Source organism: Aquarana catesbeiana, linkage group LG01 (genome assembly GCF_042186555.1).
Source record: "Aquarana catesbeiana isolate 2022-GZ linkage group LG01, ASM4218655v1, whole genome shotgun sequence".
Lineage (NCBI taxonomy): Eukaryota > Metazoa > Chordata > Amphibia > Anura > Ranidae > Aquarana > Aquarana catesbeiana.
The window spans coordinates 366240885-366265838 of record NC_133324.1 but is presented as its reverse complement, the minus strand read 5'-3'; the positions used below and the strand labels follow the sequence as shown (position 1 = coordinate 366265838).

The following is a 24954-nucleotide window of genomic DNA, read 5'->3' as shown; positions in this document are numbered from 1 at the left end:
TGTAATCATAACCTAAATCTATTTGGCCTCTCCCTCCTGCTCTTGCTAGATTTTTCTCCCTTTACTTCTAGGCTTCTCCCTAAAGTCTACTACTTGAAGTTTCCAAAGCGGTATTAAAACATGGCTCATTTCTCAAATCAGACCTACAGCCCACAAGTCTCAATTGAACTTTACAATAAAAATAAATACAGGGGAAAAAAACACGACTTGTCTCTCTAATATAGATATGCAACATAATCATCATACAGGTGTATCAAACGCTTTCCTTAGTTTTCACTGAAGGTCAAGGTGGATAAACAGATTCAACAATGCTGCTTTTCTTGTGCAAGATTACCTAAGCAGTGGGGGCTACAGAAGGTGGAGCGGTGGTGAAGGTGGAGCAGAGTAGAACACAAGCTGACCAGTCTGCATGCTGCCAGCACATGCCACATTCTGCACCCTGCCTTGATGATGCTGCTTTGCAGGCTGAAGCAGTGGCTGCTTGGGGGCTGAAGGCGTAATGATATGTAAATCAGGGTACCAGGTAACAGATAAGCTGCCAGCATGTTATGCTCCAGAGTAGACCGACAAACAGCTTTTTTACTAGTTGTGTACCTTTCATATACAGGTGCATCCATTTTAACTGTGGGCAGCTGAAGCTGCTGCCTGTTCACTTTATGGATTTACGCAGACACACACCTCCAGCTCTCATTGGCCCTCTTATGACTCACACACACCCCCCCCCCCCCCCCCAGTAAACTCTCATGAGAGTTATGCCGGCCATACACAGTTCGAATTTCGTAAGAATTTTCTTTCGAAAATCGTATGAAAGAATTTTCGTATGCATTTCGCACCATTAGTGGGCTGCAACAACGGCCGATTTTTGTGCGGCAATCGAAATCGAATCGGACATGTTCGAAATTTTTATAAAAACTAACGATTTTCTAATCAATGATGGGAGAATCGTGCGAGAAATGTAATAAGAAAAGAAAATTTACGGAGAGAAAAGAAGATTCCCGGCCACGAAAATTTTTTTCTGTAGCAACATGCGGTGAAATTGAAGGCTTTGTCGGATGAATTTCAAAAATCAATGATGGCATCATCGGATCACAAAAAAACTGAACATTCTGATTTAAAAAAGAAAATTTGTTCAAAATTCGACCGTGTATGACCTGCATTAGAGAGAGCTGTGCATGATGTCATAAGTCTAGGCAAATGATCAGACAAGAAACAGGAAGTGGGCTGTATAAGGTATTTACTGGCAGAAAAAAGATAATGTTTTACTATCGAAAGTTAAAACAACAAGGGCAGAAGATTTAATAGATGGAAAGATGAAAAAAATGACTGTAGGTCTGCATTAAGAACAAACCTACAGAACCTTGTTTGCAACCCGGGAACTGCCTGTATCTATCTATGCTAGGCTAACCTAATAAAATGTAAATATGTTCTTTATTCCCTTGTAACAAGCTGTGTATGTCATAAAGACAGTATTTATAAACCATAAAGGATAATACGCAAAAGGTCAATTTTAATTAATTTGATTTAATTACAGAATATAGAAATACAAGCAGGATGTTTGCGGCTTTGATACACAATGCAAACCTGCAACAGCAGCAAATATTCACCTGGTGTATGAATGGAGCAGCAAGGGAGTGGAGAGAAAAAAAAAAAAAAAAAGGGGGGGGGGGGGGTATGCATGAGCTGGGAGTGGGGCTGGAACCTGTTCCTTTGTTTATTGGCTTTTGAATGGACAGCAATGGCAGTCTATATACTCATCTTAGCATATGTTTCCCTGAAAGGTCACTCTGCAATAAGAGCTTTTGTAATAAACATGGCAATTTAGTGGTGGGTATTTAAAAAAAAAAAAAAAAAAAAAAAAAAAGCTGAATAGTGATTGCACCTGTAGTTTAGTTTTTTGCACTGGTACATTGGTCCAGAGTGGACCAAAAGTAAGCAGGTGGAAATCACTGTAGTAGAGCACCAGTCAGAGAACACAGTGCATTTTCTCAATGAATGCAAAGCATTCTCTGAATGGACAAGGTGGAATGGTGGCATCAAGATCTCTACCTTGTCTAGAGAACATTTTGCAAGCTGGACCAATAATAATCATGCAAAAAAGCCAAAAACCTAAAACTTCAGCTTTAATGGATGTTTGTCAACAGTTAGTAAACATGAACAATGTGCCAATAGCCGCAAATTAAGGCCGCACACACACATCTAAAATCTGTTTTACCATTTTAAAGCAGTTATCCAACAATACAAATGGAGGTCATTAGAACCAAAATGGAAGCAATTATTGTGGAAACCTTTAAGAAATAAATGCACCTGTATGGAGAGCCACTGCTTGAAAAAGCAAGAGCAAAACCATCAACCGAGACCATTAGCAGGATTTGGCTACAAAAGACCAAGAGGATTTTCAGCTACACAAAAAAGGATGTCACCGATTCTGTATGACTAAATGTTCCAGCATCTGAAATGATTAGTCAAAAGAGGCACCCTACAGCACCGTGGAATGACAGGTGGACTACGACACTGCCCCAAATTGAAGCAGGATTTTAGGAAATAGAAGTGAAAACTCTCACCCAATGCAAAAGGACATGCAGGCAGCTTATGGTGCCTACTCCGATGGGCTGGATAAGGTCTACTTTAATGCCAAACATAAGTGTAGCACCCGTAACAAATGAGACTTGAGGTAGCAAAGAAGCAAAAATTAAATAAATAAAAGTTCCTTTTAGCTGTTCTGTTAGACCACGAAGGCTATGCTGTACATCAAAATGGTAAAAATGTAATTATTTCAATGTATCCACCACCAAGTACAGTAAATACCCACTAAAACATGGTATGGGTTTCAAAATGTTATGTTTTATGCTTCAACCTAATCTGAAAATGTAACTCTTTCGCATCCACCAAAACATATGAAGAGGCGATATTTCTTTGGATAGAACAAAGGGCTAGGTCCTTGCCAAGTTTTTATTTATCTGACCGCACCCCTCCCATTTTCCCTGGTGACTATTATCACTAAGACCCCATACACACCATTAGATTTTCTGCAGATATTGGTCTTCAGATTTACCAAAACCATGTGATATGGAGGTCAAACCTTAAGAGTTTCGATTTGTATTCAGACAGGCCCTTGCACTACATGGTTTTGGTAAGACAAAAATCTGCAGAAAATCTAATGGTGTGTATAGGGTCTAAGACAAAAGTAATAGGAGAATTTTAGAGTTGTCATGCATACAGATCAGCAAACAATAAGCAAGGATAACTCCAGTCAGGACATGTTGGGTCCATTTGGACACATGTTCCTACAACAGAGCTCCAAGATGGGAACTCCCCAGCGAGACAAGGGAAGGAAGGAAGGAAGGAAGGAAGGAAGGAAGGAAGGAAGGAAGGAAGGAAGGAAGGAAGGAAGGAAGGAAGGAAGGAAGGAAGGAAGGAAGGAAGGTTTATTATACCCCTCAGATACTATTGTTGAAATCTCTGCAGGCCTCCTGTGGTCATCATCCCACTCCCCTTGTTGGTTTGTGTATATAGCTTATACAACCCCTGGCAAAAATTATGGAATCACCAGTCCCTGAGGATGTTCCTTCAGTTGTTTATTGTTGTAGCAAAAAAGCAGATCACAGACATGGCCAATAACTAAAGGCATTTCAAATGGCAACTTTCTGGCTTTAAGAAACACTAAAAGAAATCAAGAAAAATTGTGATGGCCAGTAACAGTTAGATTTATAGAACAAGCACAGGGAATAAATTATGGAATCGCTCAATTCTGAGGAAAAAATTATGGAATCATGAAAAACAAACAAAATAACACTCCGACACATCACTAGTACTTTGTTGCACCACCTCTGGTTTTATAACTGCTTGCAGTCTCTGAGGCATTGACTTAAGTGATAAACAGTACTCTTCATCAATCTGGTTTCAGCCTTCTCTGATTGCTGTTGCCAAATCATCTTTGCAGGTTGGAGCCTTGTCATGGACCATTTTCTTTAACTTACACCACAGATTTTCAATTGGATTGAGATCCGGACTGTTTGCAGGCCATGACATTGACCTTGTGTGTCTTTCTTCAAGGAATTTTTTCACAGTTTTTCTTCTATGGCAAGATGCATTATCATCTTGATAAATGATTTCATCATCCCCAAACATCCTTTCAATAGATGGGATAAGAAAAGTGTCCAAAATGTCAATGTAAACCTGTGCATTTATTGAAGATTTAATGACAGCCATCTCCCCAGTGCCTTTACCTGACATGCAGCCCCATATCATAATTGACTGTGGAAATCTGCATGTTTTCTTCAGACAGTCGTCTGCATAAATCTCATTGGAACGGCACCAAACAAAAGTTTCAGCATCATCACCTTGCCCAATGCAGATTCGAGATTCATCACTGAATATGACTTTCATCCAATCATCCACAGTCCACGATTGCCTTTCCTTAGCCCATTGTAACCTTGTTTTTTTGTGTTTAGGTGTTAGAGATGGCTTTCTTTTAGCTTTTCTGTATGTAAATCCCATTTCCTTTAGGCGGTTTCTTACAGTTCGGTCACAGATGTTGACTCCAGTTTCCTCCCATTTGTTCCTCATTTGTTTTGTTTTCTGTTTTCAAGGCATATTGCTTTAAGTTTTCTGTCTTGACGCTTTGATGTCTTCCTTGGTCTACCAGTATGCTTGCCTTTAACCACCTTCCCATGTTGTTTGTATTTGGTCCATGTTTTAGACACAGCCGACTGTGAACAACCAACATCTTGTGCAACACTGCGTGATGATTTACCCTCTCTACCTACATACTAACAAGCAGATTTAATCTGATGCAGGTGTTAGTGTTTGTAATGAAAATTTACAGGGTGATTCCATCATTTTTTCCTCAGAATTGAGTGATTCCATAATTTATTCCCTGTGCTTGTTCTATAAATCTAACTGTTACTGGCCACCACAATTATTTTTCTTGATTTCTTTTAGTGTTTCTTAAAGCCAGAAAGTTGCCATTTGAAATGCCTTTAGTTTTTGGCCATGTCTGTGATCTGCTTTTTTTCTACAACAATAAACAACTGAAGGAACATCCTCAGGGGCTGGTGATTCCATAATTTTTGCCAGGGGTTGTATTATGGATGGTAGCTATAGAAATCCAAGGCCTCATCGAATCACCCTGAATAAAATTCAGTATAATCACTTTTAGGTGGACTAACTCTTTATGCTGAACAAAGCCAACAAGAAACTATTACTCTGGATTATTACAACTGCCAGTTTTTTTGCATAACAGCACTACAGGAAAGAGAACTAAAGTGCATTCCACGTTTTAAGTTTAAAACTCTTGTAAAAAGGTTGGTTTCTACAATTTTCATCCATGGAAACTGCCATAAACTCAAAAATACACTGATAGATAAAATGTTTGATTCACTCAGAGAACTCATATGCAAACTGTCTCCTGGAAACATAGGTTAAACAGGATAACCATTATAAAATATGTATTTTAAAGAGGCATTGTTGTGCTTACCCAACTAAATGGCAATATTACAGACAACTCAACTATCGAATTTAACAGGCATAAAAAAAAAAAATTTAATCTCCTCCATTTGTCCAGTGTGGTAAATTAGAAAACATACCACTCAAGAGGATCAACCGGTGCCCCACTAGCATTTTGCCATCTCCACATCTCCTTTAAATATGGGGTGGTGCAGGCACATAAGAGCCCTACGAGTTACCCACCAGAAGCAAGAGCCGATTAGGAGCGTTACTAGTCATGAACAATTTAAGAGCTTCCTTAGTCATGAACAATTTCAAGCTGGACAGAAAGGTGAAAGCCGTGTACTTGCTTAAGGGCCAAACACAGGGGGCGAAAATCAGGCGATATCAGCCGGCTCAACAGAAATCGCCCGACATTCGGCCCGTGTGTACAGCAGCTGGTCCAGCTTTTGTCGAACAGGCATGGCCAAAAAAAAAGTCTGACTATCAATATCCGATCAGCGCTCTCAGCCAATAGTTCTGTTGGGGAGATCACTGTACCAACATCGCCTTGCCAGTACAGGATCTCCTCCCGAGTGCTTCCGTTTTTTTTTGTTCAGCCTGCTGGGTTGAATGAAAAAAAACAAATAGTGTGTACTAGGCTTTAGTCCAAGTGACCAATGTATATTTTCTGTGAACTCTAATGCCCCGTACACACGATTGGACTTTCCGACAACAAAACCGTGGATTTTTGTTCGAAGGATGCTGGCTCCAACTTGTCTTGCGTACACAAGTTCACACAAATGTTGGCCAACAATTACGAATGTAGTGACATACAAGACGCACATAATACCTCCATTACGAACGCTAGTTATATCTCCGGCTCGTACTTGATTCTGAGCTTGCGTGAACTTTTGTCCGACGGACTTGTGCACACACGATCGGAAAGTCCGACAAATATTTGTTGTCGGAAAATTAGAGAACCTGCTAGCCAACATTTGTTGGCGGAAAGTCAGACAAAATGTTTGATGGAGCATACACACGGTCGGACTTTCCGCCAACAAGCTCATATCCAACATTTGTTGTCGGAAAATCCGATCGTGTGTACAGGGCATAAAAAGTATGGGTTCCCTACAGGAAAATACTATAGAAAATATCTAGGACTGAAAAGTGAAGAATAAATATATGCAAGCCACCAAATCACAAGAGTTCTGTAAGACAATGAGCCACAAAAACTAAAAAAAAAAAAAAAAAAAAATGAATATTGTACAGTGGACAATATCATCCAAGTATAAAGCATATCCTGGTAAACGCCAGAAAGTATCACATGGTAACTGAAGCAGCTGTTAAAACTTTTCATCTTTTTATCTACTAAAAAAACTCCATGGAGATAAAAAGGTGTAATCTTTAAAGGGCAGGACACTCTAAATGCATAGAATAATGGATGCCTTGGTAAGATGAAAATGAGAATGTCTGAAGGTCTAATACTTTTCTTTAAGCTTGTCATTTTTTGCTGAAGTACTCCCCATTAACTTGGCCCCACAGCCAACTTTGTTGGCAAATGATATGTTAAAAAACATTTACAGTGAAAGAAAAAGCAGGGGAAAGCAGACAAAGCTCATGCACTTGACACACACATGACACAACACATCTAATGGGACACTTACACTAGCCATTTTACCATGGTCTTGCAGGCTATTTATGTTCTTAAACCATCAAAACAGAATAGCAGGAAGGGCAGAGGGGGGCCCCACACAATCCACCAGGTGATTATGCCACACATTGTAGAGAACAGCATAGCTAAGGCCCATCTAAAAAAGGGGAAAAGATGGAAGAACAAAAATAGAGATGGAGAAGCAGGGCTTGGTATGCTGTTGATGGTGCAATAGCAGTGAAATGTGTTTGATCTTTATCGCCAAGTCTTTGAGGGCATCATTATGGCACAGACAGTTCTGGTTAAAGGAAAACTAAACTCAAGAACTAAGGAAATAAATTGCAGCTTGTGGTGGCTGCAGAAGTTTAATTTTTAACTTTCCAGGCAAAAAAATTTTTTTTTTTCCAGCAAGTATAGCAAATACCAGTTGATCTTGAGAGAAATGCAGCATCCTTGAAACTTCCTGTGAGCATAATTGTAGGCCCAAACAATGCTAATCTTCTCTAAACATCTAATCTCCCCCATTTCCAATGAAATGGAGACAAAAAGATAGCCTTGGTGCTGCTTTCTCAGAGACAGTGGAGGAGTAAGCCTTCACCCAGAGACAGGATGGGCATTTTCTGTAGGATTACCAGGTAAAAATAAGAACAAAAGCCTGAAAACAAAAATCTATCAACCACATCTAAGGCTCTGTAAGCTAAAATATATTACTTTGTTTCATTAAACCATATATAAGAAAAACACAAAAACGAAAAAAATTGTCTCTGGTCTAAAAATTAGCCCTAGCACGTGTGCACCTGTACATATGCATGTGAGAGAGGGACCATGCATTGTAAGCTCCTTGAGAGCAGGGACTGATATGAATAAATAGTAGAAAAAGCAATGGGCTCATCAAGCCTGTTTCTTGGGTCTTGTCATTTTTCATTAGGTTGATGTTGAATGAATTTTGTAGCCTAATGACCCAACACACATAGGTCTCAAAATAAGGTTGCAGCTTTAGCGTGAGCCTTGCAACCAATATGCACTTCCATATTCAGAAAGCCAGTTTTGGTTGGGCTTAGGCAATAATCTAAATATTCAAGCTTAAGCCATCATTAAATTTGTAGGTTTACCTGAAAAGACTTAACAAGAACTGTTCTATGGCAAAGCACACAGGATGCGTTGCATAAAATAAAAATAAAATTTACATAAAGACTCTAGAATAGATCCTAGATTTATTGAGCAGTGCCTCAAGAAAATAATAAAAAAAAAAAAAAAAAAAAAAAAAAAAAAAAAAATCACAAAAACTTTTTTAAAAGGCTCAAAGCCCTCAAAGAATTGACTAGACAGCAAAGACCATCTAAGACCAAAAGCAAAAGCAAATTTATGGGCCAAACTTGGGACAATGTAATGAAAACAAGAACAAAAACACAACTATAATAAACTTTAAAAAGTAGAACTGTGACTAAAGCTATTTACCATTTAACATATTTTTGGATACAGTGCAGAGGGATTAGAAATAGTTTTTATTGCTGTCTGTGTCCCCGTTGGGAGATTTACTCTTTTTCCTGTTTACCATTATTGTTGAAAGTAAAAGGAAATTCCAAATTTTGGGTTGTCCAAAGAAAAAGAAGAAGGGAAATATTCTAATAGGGACACTAGTTCTGGGGACATCATGGGGGCCCCCAAGGAATTACCGTAAATTTGCAGGGATTTCCTTCCACTTTCTGTTTGGCTATGGGACAGGAACTGAAGGGAAATCTCCGCAATGAGACACAGGACGAAAAAAAAAAAAGTTTTGCCTATAGTTCTACTTTAAACCCACAACATTAAAATTAGTCTGTATATACAGTAAAGCATGCTTGTTATACTCAATGTGGAACCTAAGGGATTACTCCTCTGCATTGTGTAAAAAGGCTCTTTAATCATGTCTTCTCAGATCCTCCCCTCCTTTTACTGTCCCCAATCCATTTGTTGATAGCACAGAGCCCTAGAGGCACTCTGCACATGCTCAGTTTGGTGTGTATTGCTAGAGTATTTTTTTTGGGAGGGTGCATGTGATCAGCAAAGGGCCAATGAGCACTGTCCAGACAGAGCGTCAGGGGTCATGCGGCCTCATAGGACAGCCAGAGGAGAATTTAAACTCTTCCTACAAGCTTTAACCAGTGCTTGGCTGGACACTGATAGAAGAAGTCACAAGACTGCTATATACTGCTGATGAGAAAAAGGTATTTAGCAGTTTACATTATATTTACTAAAATAACTGACTTTCCATGTTCTGTGTACTGTGGAAGACCAGATATAGTGAATGCAGGATCCTGGGTTTAGTAACACTTTAACTAGTTATAGATTAGTAACAAGCCCCAAAAAAGCAATTCACTCTCAAATTTCTAAGACAAAACATATATTTGCCTTCTCTTATTCAATCATTTTGTTACAGCCCACCCCAGGAGTGGCCTGGCAGTCTGTCATCCTAATCTGAACTGCAACACAGAGCAAGGAGTGTGAGGTCAGACTAGAACGGCAGTGCTTCTGTGAACTTTGAGGACAAATTGTTTAAGTGTCTTCATCTACAGAGGTCAGTGAGGTCTTGTTTGAAAGCATACTTGCTGCCTGTTAATTTGTAAAATGGTTAAATGCCCATAGCCTTGCCACAGTTCTACTCTTAACAAAAAAGGTTAGTGCAGTTTCAGATTTTTGTTAGTTCACAATTACTCTTGCACAACTGAAAGAAAAGCTTAACCAACAGGTGCACACTCACTGAAACATAAAAAAATATTGTTAGTATTAATCCAACAAGAACAAAAAATGTCAGGATTGGAGGTGTCTGCAAGAAATGTCCACACATAAAAATTATGAATACTGTTGCACAAGTTAAATAGAAATAGCAATAGCACCCGCAAAGCACCGCTGCCGAGGCACTTTGGTGGCGCTGCCCATTTATTTCAATGGGCAGGGGCGCTTTAAGAGCGGTGTATACACCGCTCCTAAATCGCCTCAAAGAAACTGCTTGCAGGACTTTGACGTCCTGCCAGCACAGCACCCCAAGGGCTTTCACACTGGGATTACAGATGAGGCTTTTTTCAGGCACTATTTAGCGATGAAGCGCCTGAAAAATGCCTCCAGTGTGAAAGGGGTCTATAGGAAATTTCCTAAACAATAAAATTGCCTAGCTTAGCAAAAACATTTCTAAAAAAGGTAAATGCCAGGGACCTTTGTGGTGCCAAAAAACAGATGTGTTCTAGTCTTCAAATCATGTCCCATGTCTGTATGTAAGTTCTTTAGATCCAAGGTCCAGGGCTTTACATGAGCACATGACTGCTGCCCAAATGGAGATTAAGCCCCACGCCATCCTCAATTTGAGACAGAAAACAGCTTAAATTTCAATTTAGTCAGATGGTAAGGATCCATGAAAAAGCCTGGATCTAGGATCCATGGGCCTCCTCAAGGAGGCGTGGATCAAGTTTAAGACTAACACAGGTACTTTCAGGCCACACAGGGTACCCACACTTTAGCACTTATTACCTCGGAAACATTAGTCAAGATCAGGTTTACTTTAAATATTGTGACCCGAGTTAGGTCAAAGAGCGTATATTAAGATTTGTGACTTTCGCGGCTTACAAAACTTTATGAACCTTTTAAGTGTAAAAGCTTACTTTATAGAAACAAACGTTAAAAAAAAGGGAACCTGTGCCAAGTAAAATGGAAAGAAAAGAATATCCATCTTGTAGGAGGCATTTTATTGAACTGATACCTTGCCCTGGTAAAGCAAAACACAAAAATTTTATGAGAAAAGAATTTTGCCTGAGAAAAGCAGATGCAGTCAAATAGATGACCTAAATGAACCAGAATTCTGCAATCTTGAAATTTCAATTCTTCAGTATCTTGGGTTAGCCATTTTTAGTCATCAGCCATTGATATTATTGTATATAGGTTTTAATTTGAAAACACTGGATAATCCTGACCATCATTCAAATAATCCCAAAATGTTGGGTTAAGAGATCTAAACCAAATAGACTCCTCATATTGAAAGGATAAGGAAAACCGCTGCGTAAATTCAGTTACCAGATCACAAACCAACAATAGTCAGTAAATGACAATGAAAATATGCAGTAACTTTTATATCAAGTCAGTGGCCAAAAAACAAAAAAACAAAAACACACACACACACACACAGGACGAGTCAAAATGCATTATTCCAAGCTTGATCGCTTAACAGATTATCCCAACTCCATAGGATTCGAGTGTTGGAATCTACCCCCTTTCACACAGTGTTGGTGAGAGGCCCCATAAACAAGCTTCACACTCCCCAAATTACATTCCACACATAAACCTCCAGTAGCAGATACCTTCAAAGTGTTTGAGCTCATAATGATTAGCTTTAGGTCATCTAGGTACAATGTGGAGGACAACATTCTGGTTGGCTAGACACTGACTAAAGCCTTAAAAGCTGTTCAAGAAGGCAGGTAAGAAACTACATACTTCAATAAAGAACACATACAATACGACCTTATGTTTAAAATTTGAACTATAGATTTTTTTCAATCTGTAGTGCAAGTTTAAAAGTAAATTCTTCACAACTGGCACAGAACCAGCATGGCCTAATACAAGCTTGATCAATGTGACAAACTTACGACAATGGAGCTGCCGATGATGTTCTTGTCTGTCGCTTGCACTTCAAGGCACGGAGTTTATCACCCTGGGTCACACCATTGGCTTCTTCATCATCACTGTACTGTAAAAAAGCCATAAAAGATAGGAGTAAAAACAAGGGAACGTTACTGCAGTGAAGTATACTGGATTATACAAAAAGTGCACCCAAACAATTAGATGTATGCAGGAAAATGCATATTATGCTACCTAGAAAGGGTAAACTTCCCGACATAGGAGGAATACTGTAGTGATCGTGTATATGAAGTGGATTGGGTGATATGAAGTAGAGTGGGTATGATAATTAATATTTAGGTATTATTATAATGATGATGATGTAAGTACTCTTCCGCAACAACCCAATTCTTCCAGAGAGATGCACTTTATTGACTTCCAACACAGAACAAAGTCCAAAGTCCACAGATGACAAAGAAATCCGACAGAGGAAATATAATTCAGAGACCCATATTATTCAGTCTTCCCAGCCATGCACAGACAAGCCTCCCCTACACACAGACAAGCCTAACTTCCCAAAACCTATAGACTGAATGCCGTGTTATATTCATCAGGCATTGAATGGCTGAGCAATTTGATTGGCCTTTCAATTTAGGACTTTGATTAGCATATCAACATCAACAAGTCCTCTTTAGATATATGTAATTAGATTAGATTAACATACCACCTGAATACCCTTTGAAATGTTCAAATAGACTTGCATATGATTAACACATCAAAGAGTCTTCAGCTTGTTCCCTTGCTATGTTAAAATTCAGTTGGACAATGCAACTGAATTTCTGGTCAGCACTCCAATACAATATTATACATAAATTGGCCAACATATTACAACAAATACGAGACTCCAGACCTTCTTCTGCAGACCGAGTTCTCAGCACCCCCACAGCTGGTCTAGCGTTCCAGAAATTTGAAATCCCAGCACTTCTCCCTCCCTCTTTTCCATGCAGCACTTTTGGGGACTGACCAGACTGATTCAAATTGCTCAGCGTTGTCACATTGAATCGATCTAGTCCATTCGGGAAGTGCTGCACAGAGCAGAGGGTTAAGTGCAGCAGGGACTGGGGGGGGCTCCAGTGTTCATTTACCTTCACATTTTCTGTACATGTGAACACTAACTATAGCATTAGTTAAATAGCTGGGTAAAAAAAAAAATAAAAAAACATTATGGAAGCCAAACTCCTGTAATAGTTTGTAATGTGGTATGAATAGCTTTCAAGGACAGGGGTTCCTTTGTAGGAGTTGGTAACCCCTGAAATTTTTTTCAAAAGAAAAAGTTAGACATTCTGTAAGTTGGGGTAAGTGTCAGGAGACTACACTTCACCTTTGTGTTTGGGGGTGCACCATTAGCGTGAGGAAGACTTTAGCAGCTTGGGGGGGAATGTTTGCCACATCCAGAAGGACTCTCAGTGGTGAGAATTGTGCCTGGGGGAGGGGAGGTGAAAAAGAGAACAGATCTAATCAGTAGAGGATACCTATTCTAAAGAATTGTCAGTCTACTCTGGTTTTAGGCCAGGCAGGCTTCTCCTGATAGCCCCCTTCTGATTGCAGAAGTGATGATCGCCTCTGGAAAGATCAGAGATAGTAGCTGCAAATTCTGCTTTAGCCAATAGGTTGCATAGGAGGTCTGAGTCATGGGGCTGGAGTGGTGTTGGTGTAAGACCTTGCTCCGGAAAAAAAAAAAAAAAAAAAAAGCTACTTCTATCAACTTGAGAGTAATGGAATTTCCTCATGGACTCCGGTGGACTTACTGCGGTTTGTCCTGCGTGTTCCTGCTCCTAAGTGCCAGTAATCATCCATTGCGCAGTAAGGGTCCGCCCCTGTGGGGTACTCAAGGAATGGATGTGTATTAAGGGAGTTTAGAGTGTCCGGTATGAGGGAGTGGCAGCAATCCAGTTCCAGTGGCTGTCTCTCTGAAGAATCCCGCAATAGGTGGCGTGGCAAGCTACCAGCTTTTGTTGTCAGCAAGAAACAGCAGCCGAAGTGTGTAGCTAGGAGTCTGAGAAGCACTACGTCACTAACTGCAAAGGAACTGGTTGGGAAGTGGAAAAAGACCACCAAATTAGAACAGGCAAACACTATAACATACCTATCAGACCGAATAGTGAGACAATAAAAGCTATGGGGGGAAAAAGAAAAAACAAAAAAACAAAAAACAAATGCGCCCCCTACAGCTATGCCCTATAAACACACCACTACGGTATGTCCTGTAGAATAAGGATATAGTGTGTACTGCAGAGCCATCAAGACATGCAAGCCAGGAATTGGTATGTATAAGGGTACAGAGGAACCCTGTCTTACCCACAAAAGGTGTCTTTAGGGTCTGGGTACCATAAGAATGGACCAGGGCCCTGGACCTGTATAGCACCCCAACTACACCATGTGCCAAGGTGTACAGTATACTAGAAGGCTACAGATCAGGGAACAGCAAGGGAATAAAGATGGCAATGAGCAGTCAAATCTTGATAGAAGTGTCAGTTGAAGGAGATAAAAAATATGGAAACCCTCTCGATAAACCAATTGCTTTTGAGTATTTATGTACTCAGGGCCCTTAACTACATTTAACATCCTCCATGAGTCGACACCACTTACCGAGACCACACATCACTACATGAAGAGATGGTCTCATTTAATAGGTAGACCTATTACGGTCCAGGTACGGGACAGGATCTGGTCCTTTATTTTTAAGTCCTCTAAATGTGTAACCCAAAGGGAAACATCTTTCAAGATTCTCATGTTTTGGTACAAAACCCCTGATGTCATTTACAAATGATTCCTCAGTTTCGTCACGTTGCTGGCGCTGTGGGACTAACACAGGCTCTTTATTTCATATTTTCTGGCAATGTTCTATGATCCAACCGTTTTGGCTTGAAGTAAGGCTCCTAATACAAACGGTGGTGGAGGTGTCCCTTCCGCTTGATCCCTTAAAGTATCTACTGGGTCTCTCTTTTCCAGGCGTAACTAAAAGAGTCAATTGGCTAATTTCTTATATTTTGTTAGCTGCCAAAAGGCTTATTCCATTGTGCTGGTTGTCTAACGCACCCCCTCCGTGGTCCAGATTTTTTCACCTGGTGGCTGAGATTCAGAGGATGGAATATCTCACGGCCTCTGTACATGATACCATCTCCCAATTTGATAAAGTCTGGGAACCTTGGGATCGATCGGAATATGGGACCCCTGTGCCAATAGCCACATCATAAATTGTATTAACATTGTTCTATCCTTGGTCATGTCCCCTCCCTCCCTCGTTTTCTATGTATGCTATTTGGTACCTTCCTTAGTCTTCTGTTTCTTATTATGTACCCTCTACAAAAACCCTTTCGTTTTTTTTTACATTTGTGAACGCTCTTGGTTTTTGATTTCTATTACCTACCTATGAGATATGCAGATCACCCCTGTGCCCTGTATGTATGGACATTGTTTACTGATACTTCTTGTTTCTTTACTGTATTTGATATCATTGTGCTTTTTGATATCCGTGCACTATGTACCAATCTTGTACATGTTCTTTTAAAAACCCAATAAAAAACCCAATTTTGCAAATAAATAAATATGGAGCAAAATAGCAGAAATGTATTCAACAGGGGGGGGGGGGTCTATTACTTTGTGACACTGAAAGAAGCAGCCTATACCCATGGTCTATTAATTGATTCCTGTGCCCTGTACTGTAGGGGAAGAAAAAAAAAAAAAAGTCTTTACAGACTTGCATTGAAGGTGCTTTAGAAGAAGAGTAGGCAAAATAAATGCTCCTACTTCTCTTCTCCACAAGAACAAATCAAAAGTTAGCTGGTACCTGGAATTATAGGGAGGGAAAAAGTATTTGATCCCCTGCTGATTTTGTACGTTTGCCCACTGACAAAGAAATGATCCGTTTAGAATTTTAATGGTAGATTTTAACAGTGAGAGACAGAACAAAAATATCCATTTAAAAAAAGTTATAAATGGATTTGCATTTTAATGAGTCATACAAGTATTTGCTCCCCTATCAAATCAGCAAGATTTCTGGCTCCTGGGTGTCTTCTATACAGGTAACTAGCTGAGATTAGGAACACTCTTAAAAATCTCAGCTTGTTATGGGTATAAGACGACACCTGTCCACAGAAGCAATCAGATTCCAATCTCTCCACCATGGCCAACACCAAAGAGCTGTCCAAGGATGTCAGGGACAAGATTGTAGACCTACACAAGGCTGGAATGAGCTACAAGACCATCGCCAAGCAGCTTGGTGAGAGGGTGACAACAGTTGGTGCGATTATTTGCAAATGGAAGAAACACAAAATAACTGTCAATCTCCCCTCGGTCTGGTGCTCCATGCAAGATCTCACCTCGTGGAGTTTCAATGATCATGAGAACGGTGAGGAATCAGCCCAGAACCATACGGGAGAATCTTGTCGATGATCTTAGGCAGCTGGGACCATAGTCACCAAGAAAACAATTGGTAACACAGTATGCCGTGAAGGACTGAAATCCTGCAGGTCTCCCTGCTCAAGAAAGCACATCTAAAAAGATTGCTAATGAACATCTGAATGATTCAGAGGAGAATTGGGTTAAAGGGCTGTGGTTAGATGAGACCAAAATCGAGCTCTTTGGGATCAACTCAACTTGACGTGTTTGGAGAAGGAATGCTGCCTATAACCCCAAGAACACCATCTCCACTGTCAAACACGGAGGTGGAAACCTTATGCTTTGGCAGTGTCTTTCTGCCAAGGGGACAGGACAGCTTCACCACATCAAAAAGGGACAATGGATGGGGCAAGGTACCGTCAAATCTTGGGTGACAACCTCCTTCCCTCAGCCAGGGCATTGACAAGGAGTCATGGATGGGTATTCCAGCGCGCCAATGACCCATAACACATGGCAAAGGCAACAAAGGAGTGGGTCAAGAAGAAGCACATTAAGGTCCTGGAGTGGCCTAGCCAGTATCCAGACATTAATCCCATAGAAAATATGTGGAGGGAGCTGAAGGTTCGAGTTACCAAACGTCAGCCTTTAAAACCTTAATGGCTTGGAGAGGATCTCCAAGGAGGAGCGGGACAAAATCCCTCCTGAGATGAGTGCAAACCTGGTGGCCAAGTACAAGAAACATCTGACCTCTGATTGCCAAACAAGGGATTTGCCACAAAGTACCAAGTCATGTTTTGTGAAGGGGTCAAATACCTATTTCACTCATTAAAATGCAATTAAATTTATAACTTTTTTGAAATTAGTTTTTCTGGATTTTTTGTTATTCTGTCTCACTGGTAAAATAAACCTACTAGTACATTTTTAGACTGATCATTTCCTTGTCAGTGGGCAAACGTACAAAATCAGCAGGGGATCAAATACTTTTTTTTCCCCCCTCACTGTACTTTGTGAACCTTCTAGATGCAATTTGCAGAAATATATGGGATTGATCTAAAGCAAGCAGCGGTGTGTAACTGTAAAATATGGCAATACCATGACATAGAAGCAGAAAAAAAAAAAAAAAAAAGCACACAAATTAACCACTTGCCATCTGGGCCAATATTGACATTTTTTCACATTTTTTAAAATCAGCTTTTGTTTGCTAGACAATTAATTAGAACCTCCAAAACAGGTTTTCTGAAATCAGAGGCCCTGGAGCAAAAATAGTGGTTGTTACATTTTATTTTGTATGTTTGCACAGCAGTTTATCAAAATGGTTATTTTCAGGGAAATATATACTTAAATGCAAACACAATATAAACACCCATTTTTTTTTTTTGTAAAATACGATATGATGCTGTGCTGGGTAAATAGATACCAAGCAGGCCAAAATGTAAAATTTCACACACCTGTGAAATGGTAAACTATGATGCCTAAAAATCACCACAGGTGAAGCTTTAAAAGCCTTCACAGATTACCAGTTTAAGGTTACACAGGGAGGTCTGGTGCTAGAATTTTTGTTCCTGCTCCAATGCTCATGTCGATACCTCACATTTTTGGTGCAATCACCGTTTACATACGCAAGAGACCTACATATGCGTTTGCTTTGGAATCCAAGATGGGGGTGCTTGAAATATTTTTCTTATTATTTCACATTTTGATTCTCTCCCCCCCCCCCCCCCCCCCGATTTAAAAAAAGGGAAGTAGAGCCAAAACTTTTGGCCCTACTTTTCCTGAGGATCACAGGAGTGCAATTTGATCTGCACTTCTGTGACCTGTATTCAACTGATAGTCACTCAGCAGTTCCAGGCTCTGGGGAGATCCCGACTTTAAATGTTGGGATCCACCAAGATGCTTGGAGTGGCAGCCATTCCCACCCTCTCCACAGCCCAGCGCTCCAGTGACAGCCACCGGCTCTCTGCCGAAGACCAAAAACTGAGCGATCAGGGGTCTGTGATCTCTCAGTTATCGGTGTTCAGATGCAACATCCACCTAGGCGAGTATAAAGGTTCGTATTTTATATTCTCAAACTTCCCTTTTAATAGCATCCGTTTTATTCGTCATATAGGCAAAGGAAGGAACAAAAGACTTGTAAAAGTGATAAGGCAGCTGTAGAGAATTTAAAATTTATAATAAATATATATTTATATAAAATGGCTGCAATATAACAAAGAGTGAAAAATTTAAGGGGGTCTGAATACTTTGTCCCGTGTGTGTATATATATATTATATATATTATACACACAATATACACACACGGGACAGAAAGTATTCAGACCCCCTTAAATTTTTCACTCTGTTAAATGATTTTAGCAAATGGCTGCAATATAAGTTCATTTTTTTTTTCCTCATTAATGTACAAACAGCACCCCATATTGATAGAAAAACACAGAATTGTTGACATTTTCGCAGATTTATTAAGAAAAAAACTTAAACATCACATGGTCCTAAGTATTCAGACCCTTTGCTGTGACACTCATATATTTAACTCAGGTGCTGTCCATTTCTTCTGATCATTCTTGAGATGGTTCTACACCTTCATTTGAGTCCAGCTGTGTTTGATTATACCGATTGGACTTGATTAGGAAAGCCACACACCTGTCTATATAAGACCTTACAGCTCACAGTGCATGTCAGAGCAAATGAGAATCATGAGGTCAAAGCAACTGCCTGAAGAGCTCAGACAGAATTGTGGCAAGGCACAGATCTGGCCAAGGTTAAAAAAAAAATTTCTGCTGCACTTAAGGTCCCTAAGAGCACAGTGGCCGCCATAATCCTTAAATGGAAGACATTTGGGATGACCAGAACCCTTCCTAGAGCTGGCCTTCCGGCCAAACTGAGCTATCGGGGGAGAAGAGCCTTGATGAGAGAGTTAAAGAAGAACCCAAAGATCACTGTGGCTGAGCTCCAGAGATGCAGTCGGGAGATGGGAGAAAGTTGTAGAAAGTCAATCATCACTGCAGCCCTCCACCAGTCGGGGCTTTATGGCAGAGTGGCCCGACAGAAGCCTCTCCTCAGTGCAACACACATGAAAGCCTGCATGGAGTTTGCTAAAAAACACCTGAAGGACTCCAAGATGGTGAGAAATAAGATTCCCTGGTCTGATGAGACCAAGATAGAACTTTGTGGCCTTAATTTTAACCTCCCTGGCGGTATGATTCTTTCGGATTTTAGGTGCTGAAAGCGGTACAATTATTTTGCATGGAAATTTGGCGTTTTATATTGTAGGTCTGTAATTCTTAACAATAACACACTTAAATCTGTCCAAACAAGAGTCTAGTAGATATCCCGGGTATGATAAAGTTTGAAACACAAAAACATAAATTATAATATAAATAAATAAATAAAAATAAAGAATTAAAAAAAAAAAAAAAAATTAATAAAATAAAATTTCCCTACGATTCACTATCGCTCAATTCAGCAAGTGTTCTAATTTACTATCGCTGTTTTCTAGCTGGTCTAAAGCCACTTTTGATGTAAAGGGACACTTTTTGGTTGCTATGGACAATCTCCAGTTTCCAGGCAGAAAGAACAGTATATATAACATAAAACTGCATGCAGGGCATAGGACAAAGCACTGGGGACAAAAGGGATGTGAAATAATTTCACACAGTACTGTAATCTGCAAGATTACAGTACTGTATGTGTTATGATTTTACAATTTTTTGAATTTGCCGCCAGGCTCCGCCCCCGTGCGTCGCGCCGCTCGCAGGGAACGGAGCCTGGCACGGAGAGGCTTCGGAGGAGGACAGAGCCCGCAGACACAGCGGGGGACATCGCAGGATCCCGGGGACAAGGTAAGTAAAGCCACACCAGGATCCTGCGATGTAATCCCGAGTGTGGCTCGGGGTTACCGCTAATGGTCCTGAATTTTAACCCTGAGCCACACTCGGGAAAACCGCCAGGGAGGCTACGCGGTATGTGTGGAGAAAACCAGGCACTGCTCATCACCTGTCCAATATAGTCCCAACAGTGAAGCATGGTGGTGGCAGCATCATGCTGTGGGGGTGTTTTTCAGCTGCAGGGACAGGACAACTGGTTGCAATCGAGTGAAAGATGAATGCAGCCAAGTACAGGGATATCCTGGACAACAACCTTCTCCAGAGTGCTCAGGACCTCAGACTGGGCCGAAGGTTTACCTTCCAACAAGACAATGACCCTAAGCACACAGCTAAAATAACGAAGGAGTGGCTTCACAACAACTCCGTGACTGTTCTTGAATGGCCCAGCCAAAGCCCTGACTTAAACCCAATTGAGCATCTCTGGAGAGACCTAAAAATGGCTGTCCACCAACGTTTACCATCCAACCTGAGAGCACTGGAGAGGATCTGCAAGGAGGAATGGCAGAGGATCCCCAAATCCAGGCGTGAAAAACTTGTTGCATCTTTCCCAAAAAGACTCATGGCTGTATTAGATCAAAAGGGTGCTTCTACTACATACTGAGCAAAGGGTCTGAATACTTAGGACCATGTGATATTTTAGATTTTCTTTTTTAATAAATCTGCAAAAATGTCAACAATTCTGTGTTTTTCTGTCAATGTGGGGTGCTGTGTGTACATTAATGAAGAAAAAAAAATGAACTTAAAATGATTTTAGCAAATGGCTGCAATATAACAGAGTGAAAAATTTAAGGGGATCTGAATACTTTCCGTCCCCACTGTGTGTATATATACACACACATACATATATACACACACACACACACACACACACCCGAGGATGGCAGCTGATTATCAAAATAATAACAGCTAGCCAAAGATACTACAGGAGAGTTGGGTGTGCAGGTATGATCCAAATGCTCTCAGCCAGCACATTCCTACACATCTGACAACTGTGCAGTAGTGCAGGATTCAACAAACTGATCGCCATTTCCCATGGGAGGCCTAAGCTGATAGTGTTTGTGGGTACAATATATATTTTACCTCAATGGCCAGATTGGGAGGCTGTCGCCTTTAATGTATAGTATAACAACTTGCAAAGGACTCAAAGTGTATCCAAACACAAAACAAAATATGCAATATACTGAAGCTTGTTGTTATTCCTTGGTGTGGTGGTTGCTTACCTTTATTCTTTCAAGCTTCTTTTGCTTTATTTTTACCTGGTCATCTCGGAAAGAACACAATGTCTTTGGGTGGCTGCACCACGCTATGTAAAGTAAAACCTTGGATTGCGAGCATAATTAGTATAGTATACAATAGTACAGTATAGTAGTATATAAGTATTGCAGTAACACATGTTTTGCTATACACGTTTATTCCCTTTGTGGGTATTGGAACAAAACAAAAAAAAGGGGAGGAAAAAAAAGCAAATTGGACATAATGTCACACAAAACTCCAAATATGGGCTGGTCAAAATTCTTGGCACCCTTTCAAAATTGTGGATGAATAAGATTGTTTCAAGCAGTAACAGGTGTGGGCAATATAAAAATCACACCTGAAAGCAGATTAAAAAAAAGGAGAGAAGTTCACTTATGCAGCATACACACGAGCTGACTTTTTGACCGGACTGGTCCAACGGACCGAGTATGACGGACAATCCGATCGTGTGTGGGCTTTATCGGCCCTTCAGCGGACTTTTCCAGTCAAAAATCTGACAGACTTTAAATTTGAAACATGCTTCAAATCTTTCCGACGGACACGAGTCCGGTCGAAAAATCTGCTCATCTGTATGCTAGTCCGGACGGACGAAAACCCACGCTAGGGCAGCTATTGGCTACTGGCTATCAAACTTCCTCATTTTAGTCCGGTCGTACATGATCACGTACGAATCCGGACTTTGGTGTGATCGTGTCTAGGCAAGTCCGTTCGTTCAAAAAAGTCCGTCGGAAAGTCCGTTGGACCAGTCTGGTCGAAAAGTCCACCCGTGTGTACATGGCCTTAATCTTTGCATTGTGTGTGCCACACTAAGCATGGACAACAGAAAGAGGAGAAGAGAACTGTCTGAGGACTTGAGAACCAAATTGTGGAAAAATATCAACAATCTCAAGGTTACAAGTCCATCTCCAGAGATCTAGATTTGCCTTTCTCCACACTGCGCAACATTATCAAGAAGTTTGCAACCCATGGCACTGTAGCTAATCTCTCTGGGCGTGGACGGAAGAGAAACATTGATGAAAGGTTGCAACGCAGGATAGTCCGGATGGTGGATAAGCAGCCCCAAACAAGTTCCAAAGAAATTCAAGCTGTCTTGCAGGCTTAGGGAGCATCAGTGTCAGTGCGAACTATCCCTCGACATTTAAATGAACCAAAACGCTATGGCAGGAGACCCAGGAGGACCCCTCTGCTGTGACAGACATAAAAAAGCAAGACTACAGTTTGCCAAAATGTACTGGAGTAAGCCAAAATCCTGGGAAAACGTCTTGTGGACAGATGAGACCAAGATAGAGCTTTTTTGGTAAAGCACATCATTCTACTGTTTACCGAAAACGGAATGAGTCCTACAAAGAAAAGAACACAGTACCTACAGTGAAATATGGTGGAGGTTCAATGATGTTTTGGGGTAGTTTTGCTGCCTCTGGCACTGGGTACCTTGAATGTGTGCAAGGAATCATGAAATCTGAGGATTACCAAAGGATTTTGGGTCGCACTGTAGAGCCCAGTGTCAGAAAGCTGGGTTTGCGTTTGAGATCCTGGGTCTTCCAGCAGAACAATGACCCCAAACATAGGTCAAAAAGCACCCAGAAATGGATGGCAACAAAGCGCTGGAGAGTTCTAAAGTGGCCAGCAATGAGTCCAGATTTAAACCCCATTGAACACCTGTGGAGAGATCCTAAAATTGCTGTTGGGAAAAGGCGCCCTTCCAATAAGAGAGACCTGGAGCAAAGGAAGAGTGGTCCAAAATTCCAGGTGAGAGGTGTAAGAAGCTTATTGATGGTTATAGGAAGCAACTGATTTCAGTTATTTTTTCCAAAGGGTGTGCAACCAAATATTAAGTTAAGGGTGCCAAGAGTTTTGACCAGCCCATTTTTGGAGTTGTGTGAAATTATGTCCAATTTGCTTTTTTCCCCTCCCTTTTTTGTTTTGTGCTAATACACACAAAGGGAATAAACATGTGTATAGCAAAACAGGTTACTGCAATACTTTTCTGTGAGAAATACTTGATTTTCTGGAAAAATTTCTGGGGTGCCAACAATTTCGGCCATGACTGTATATGGAATATTCCCATAATAATGGAAACTCTGATTCGTTCCACAACCATTTATTCATAAGTCCGTATAAAAAGATTTCATTAATGTGATAGGTTGTGTAACCATAAAATGTCCATCCACAAATGGAAGCCTCCACAAGAGGATCGGAAGCAAAATCCAGCAGGAGCTACTGGGTATAAAAAGAGAAGAGAGGCGTCTCTAAGTGTAGCAATATGGTTACATTTAATGAAGGTGCAACATTTATCAACTCACATGGTTGATGATTAAAAGAGGCACATGTAAGTATGCAGGCATCCGGGCTAAAGCTGTCAAAAAAAAACAAAAAAAAACGCCCTCCACACCGCCGGATCTCACCGATGTCAGTCTGCATTCGTGATCGGGAAGACTACCCTGCAGTAGAGCGATCTAAAAGCGAGGCTTGAAGCGCAGCGTGGAAGGGATGAGGTTGATGGCGGTGCAGAGGATGGTCTATGTGGACAGCTTTACCCCGGGTGCCTGCATACTTACATGTTCCCGTTTTAATCATCAGCCATGTGAGTTGCTAAATGTTGTACCTTCATTAAACGTAACCATATTGCTACACTTAGAGGTGCCTCTCTTCTCTTTTATACTCAGTTGTGATGCGACGCTACTTGTATATCAAGACATCGCTCATTTATCAAGTCAAAATGTATAAATTTTTTTTTTTTTTTAAAGTTGCTTGTCTTGCAAAACTCTCTCAAATCAAGTTACTCTCACAATCCAAGGTTTTACTGTATTTATGTAGGGATACAAGGTTGTCACCCTAGATTGGTCCTATATTATAGACTACAAACATGTACATCTCTTCTCACAGGCGGGCAGAACAATTTGTAGTTTACAGATAATAGCCTGGAAGGAAGAGATTCTTTATTGCAGTTACCAGGCAGTGACAAGAGCACTGCATTTCTGGCAAGATCAACAAGTATTTTTTTTATTTGCAGAAAGTATTCCTGGCTTTGGAAAAGAGAAGCCCAATGCAGCCTTCTAATGACTAAGGTGCAATATATGAGTTGCGTATATTACAATAACATTACCCACAGCATTGAACAGCTTAATTCTTCACTTATTCTGCAGTTTGCATTCACAATGAGGATTCTAAAATGGTCTGATCTCATAGATTTACAGAAGATTACCAGTTCAATGTCTTCTTTGCCAGAAGCTTTGCTCAGATCATCCCGAAGTGAAATGTCATCTACTCCAGAGAGTATAAACGTCATTGACACTTTGTTTCCATTTTCCTGCTCTCTCTGCTTTTTGCGGTAAATGTCTCCTTCCATCCAAAGGCTCACTTGCTTGCTGTAAAATGTGAGAAATATACAGTCATGAGTGTATATACTGGAGGATTAGGAACAAAAAAGTGACCACTAACCGAATATCTACTCTCGGCATTTTATTTAAAAGGATATAATACAGGGGTTGGATTCCCACGGATTATTATTGAGATTGTGGTAGCTTCATTGACAAGAGCACATAAAATCAAGGCAAATACTATGGGCACAGCCCTATGGACCTTTACCCAACTTGTAATTAACTGGTACTTAGGTACCCCCCTCCTCACAACAAATACAAATCCAATGCCTCAGACCTTAGGCACCATTACTGCATTCTGGGGTGGGGGGGGGGGGGGGTATGGCGTTACTTGCAAATTGAGTTCAGAGTGTGTGTGTCCTGGCATTGAAAATGC

At 40.6% G+C, this 24954-nt stretch overlaps 1 protein-coding gene across 5 annotated transcripts in view; it reads right to left on the bottom strand.

The window, feature by feature from the left end:
* CDC14B (cell division cycle 14B) overlaps positions 1-24954 on the bottom strand; it is a 180899-nt gene that overhangs the window by 12541 nt on the left and 143404 nt on the right. For 4 of the 5 annotated variants that reach the window (XM_073633008.1, XM_073633017.1, XM_073633044.1 and 1 more), the window contains exons 11-12: positions 24404-24566; positions 11692-11792 (exon numbers count right to left, since the gene is read on the bottom strand). In XM_073633008.1, coding sequence (XP_073489109.1) covers positions 11692-11792; positions 24404-24566 — 264 coding nt within the window. Of the gene's footprint in view, positions 1-7091; positions 7236-11691; positions 11793-24403; positions 24567-24954 lie in introns of all 5 variants that reach the window. The other variant, XM_073633036.1, reaches the window with a different exon arrangement.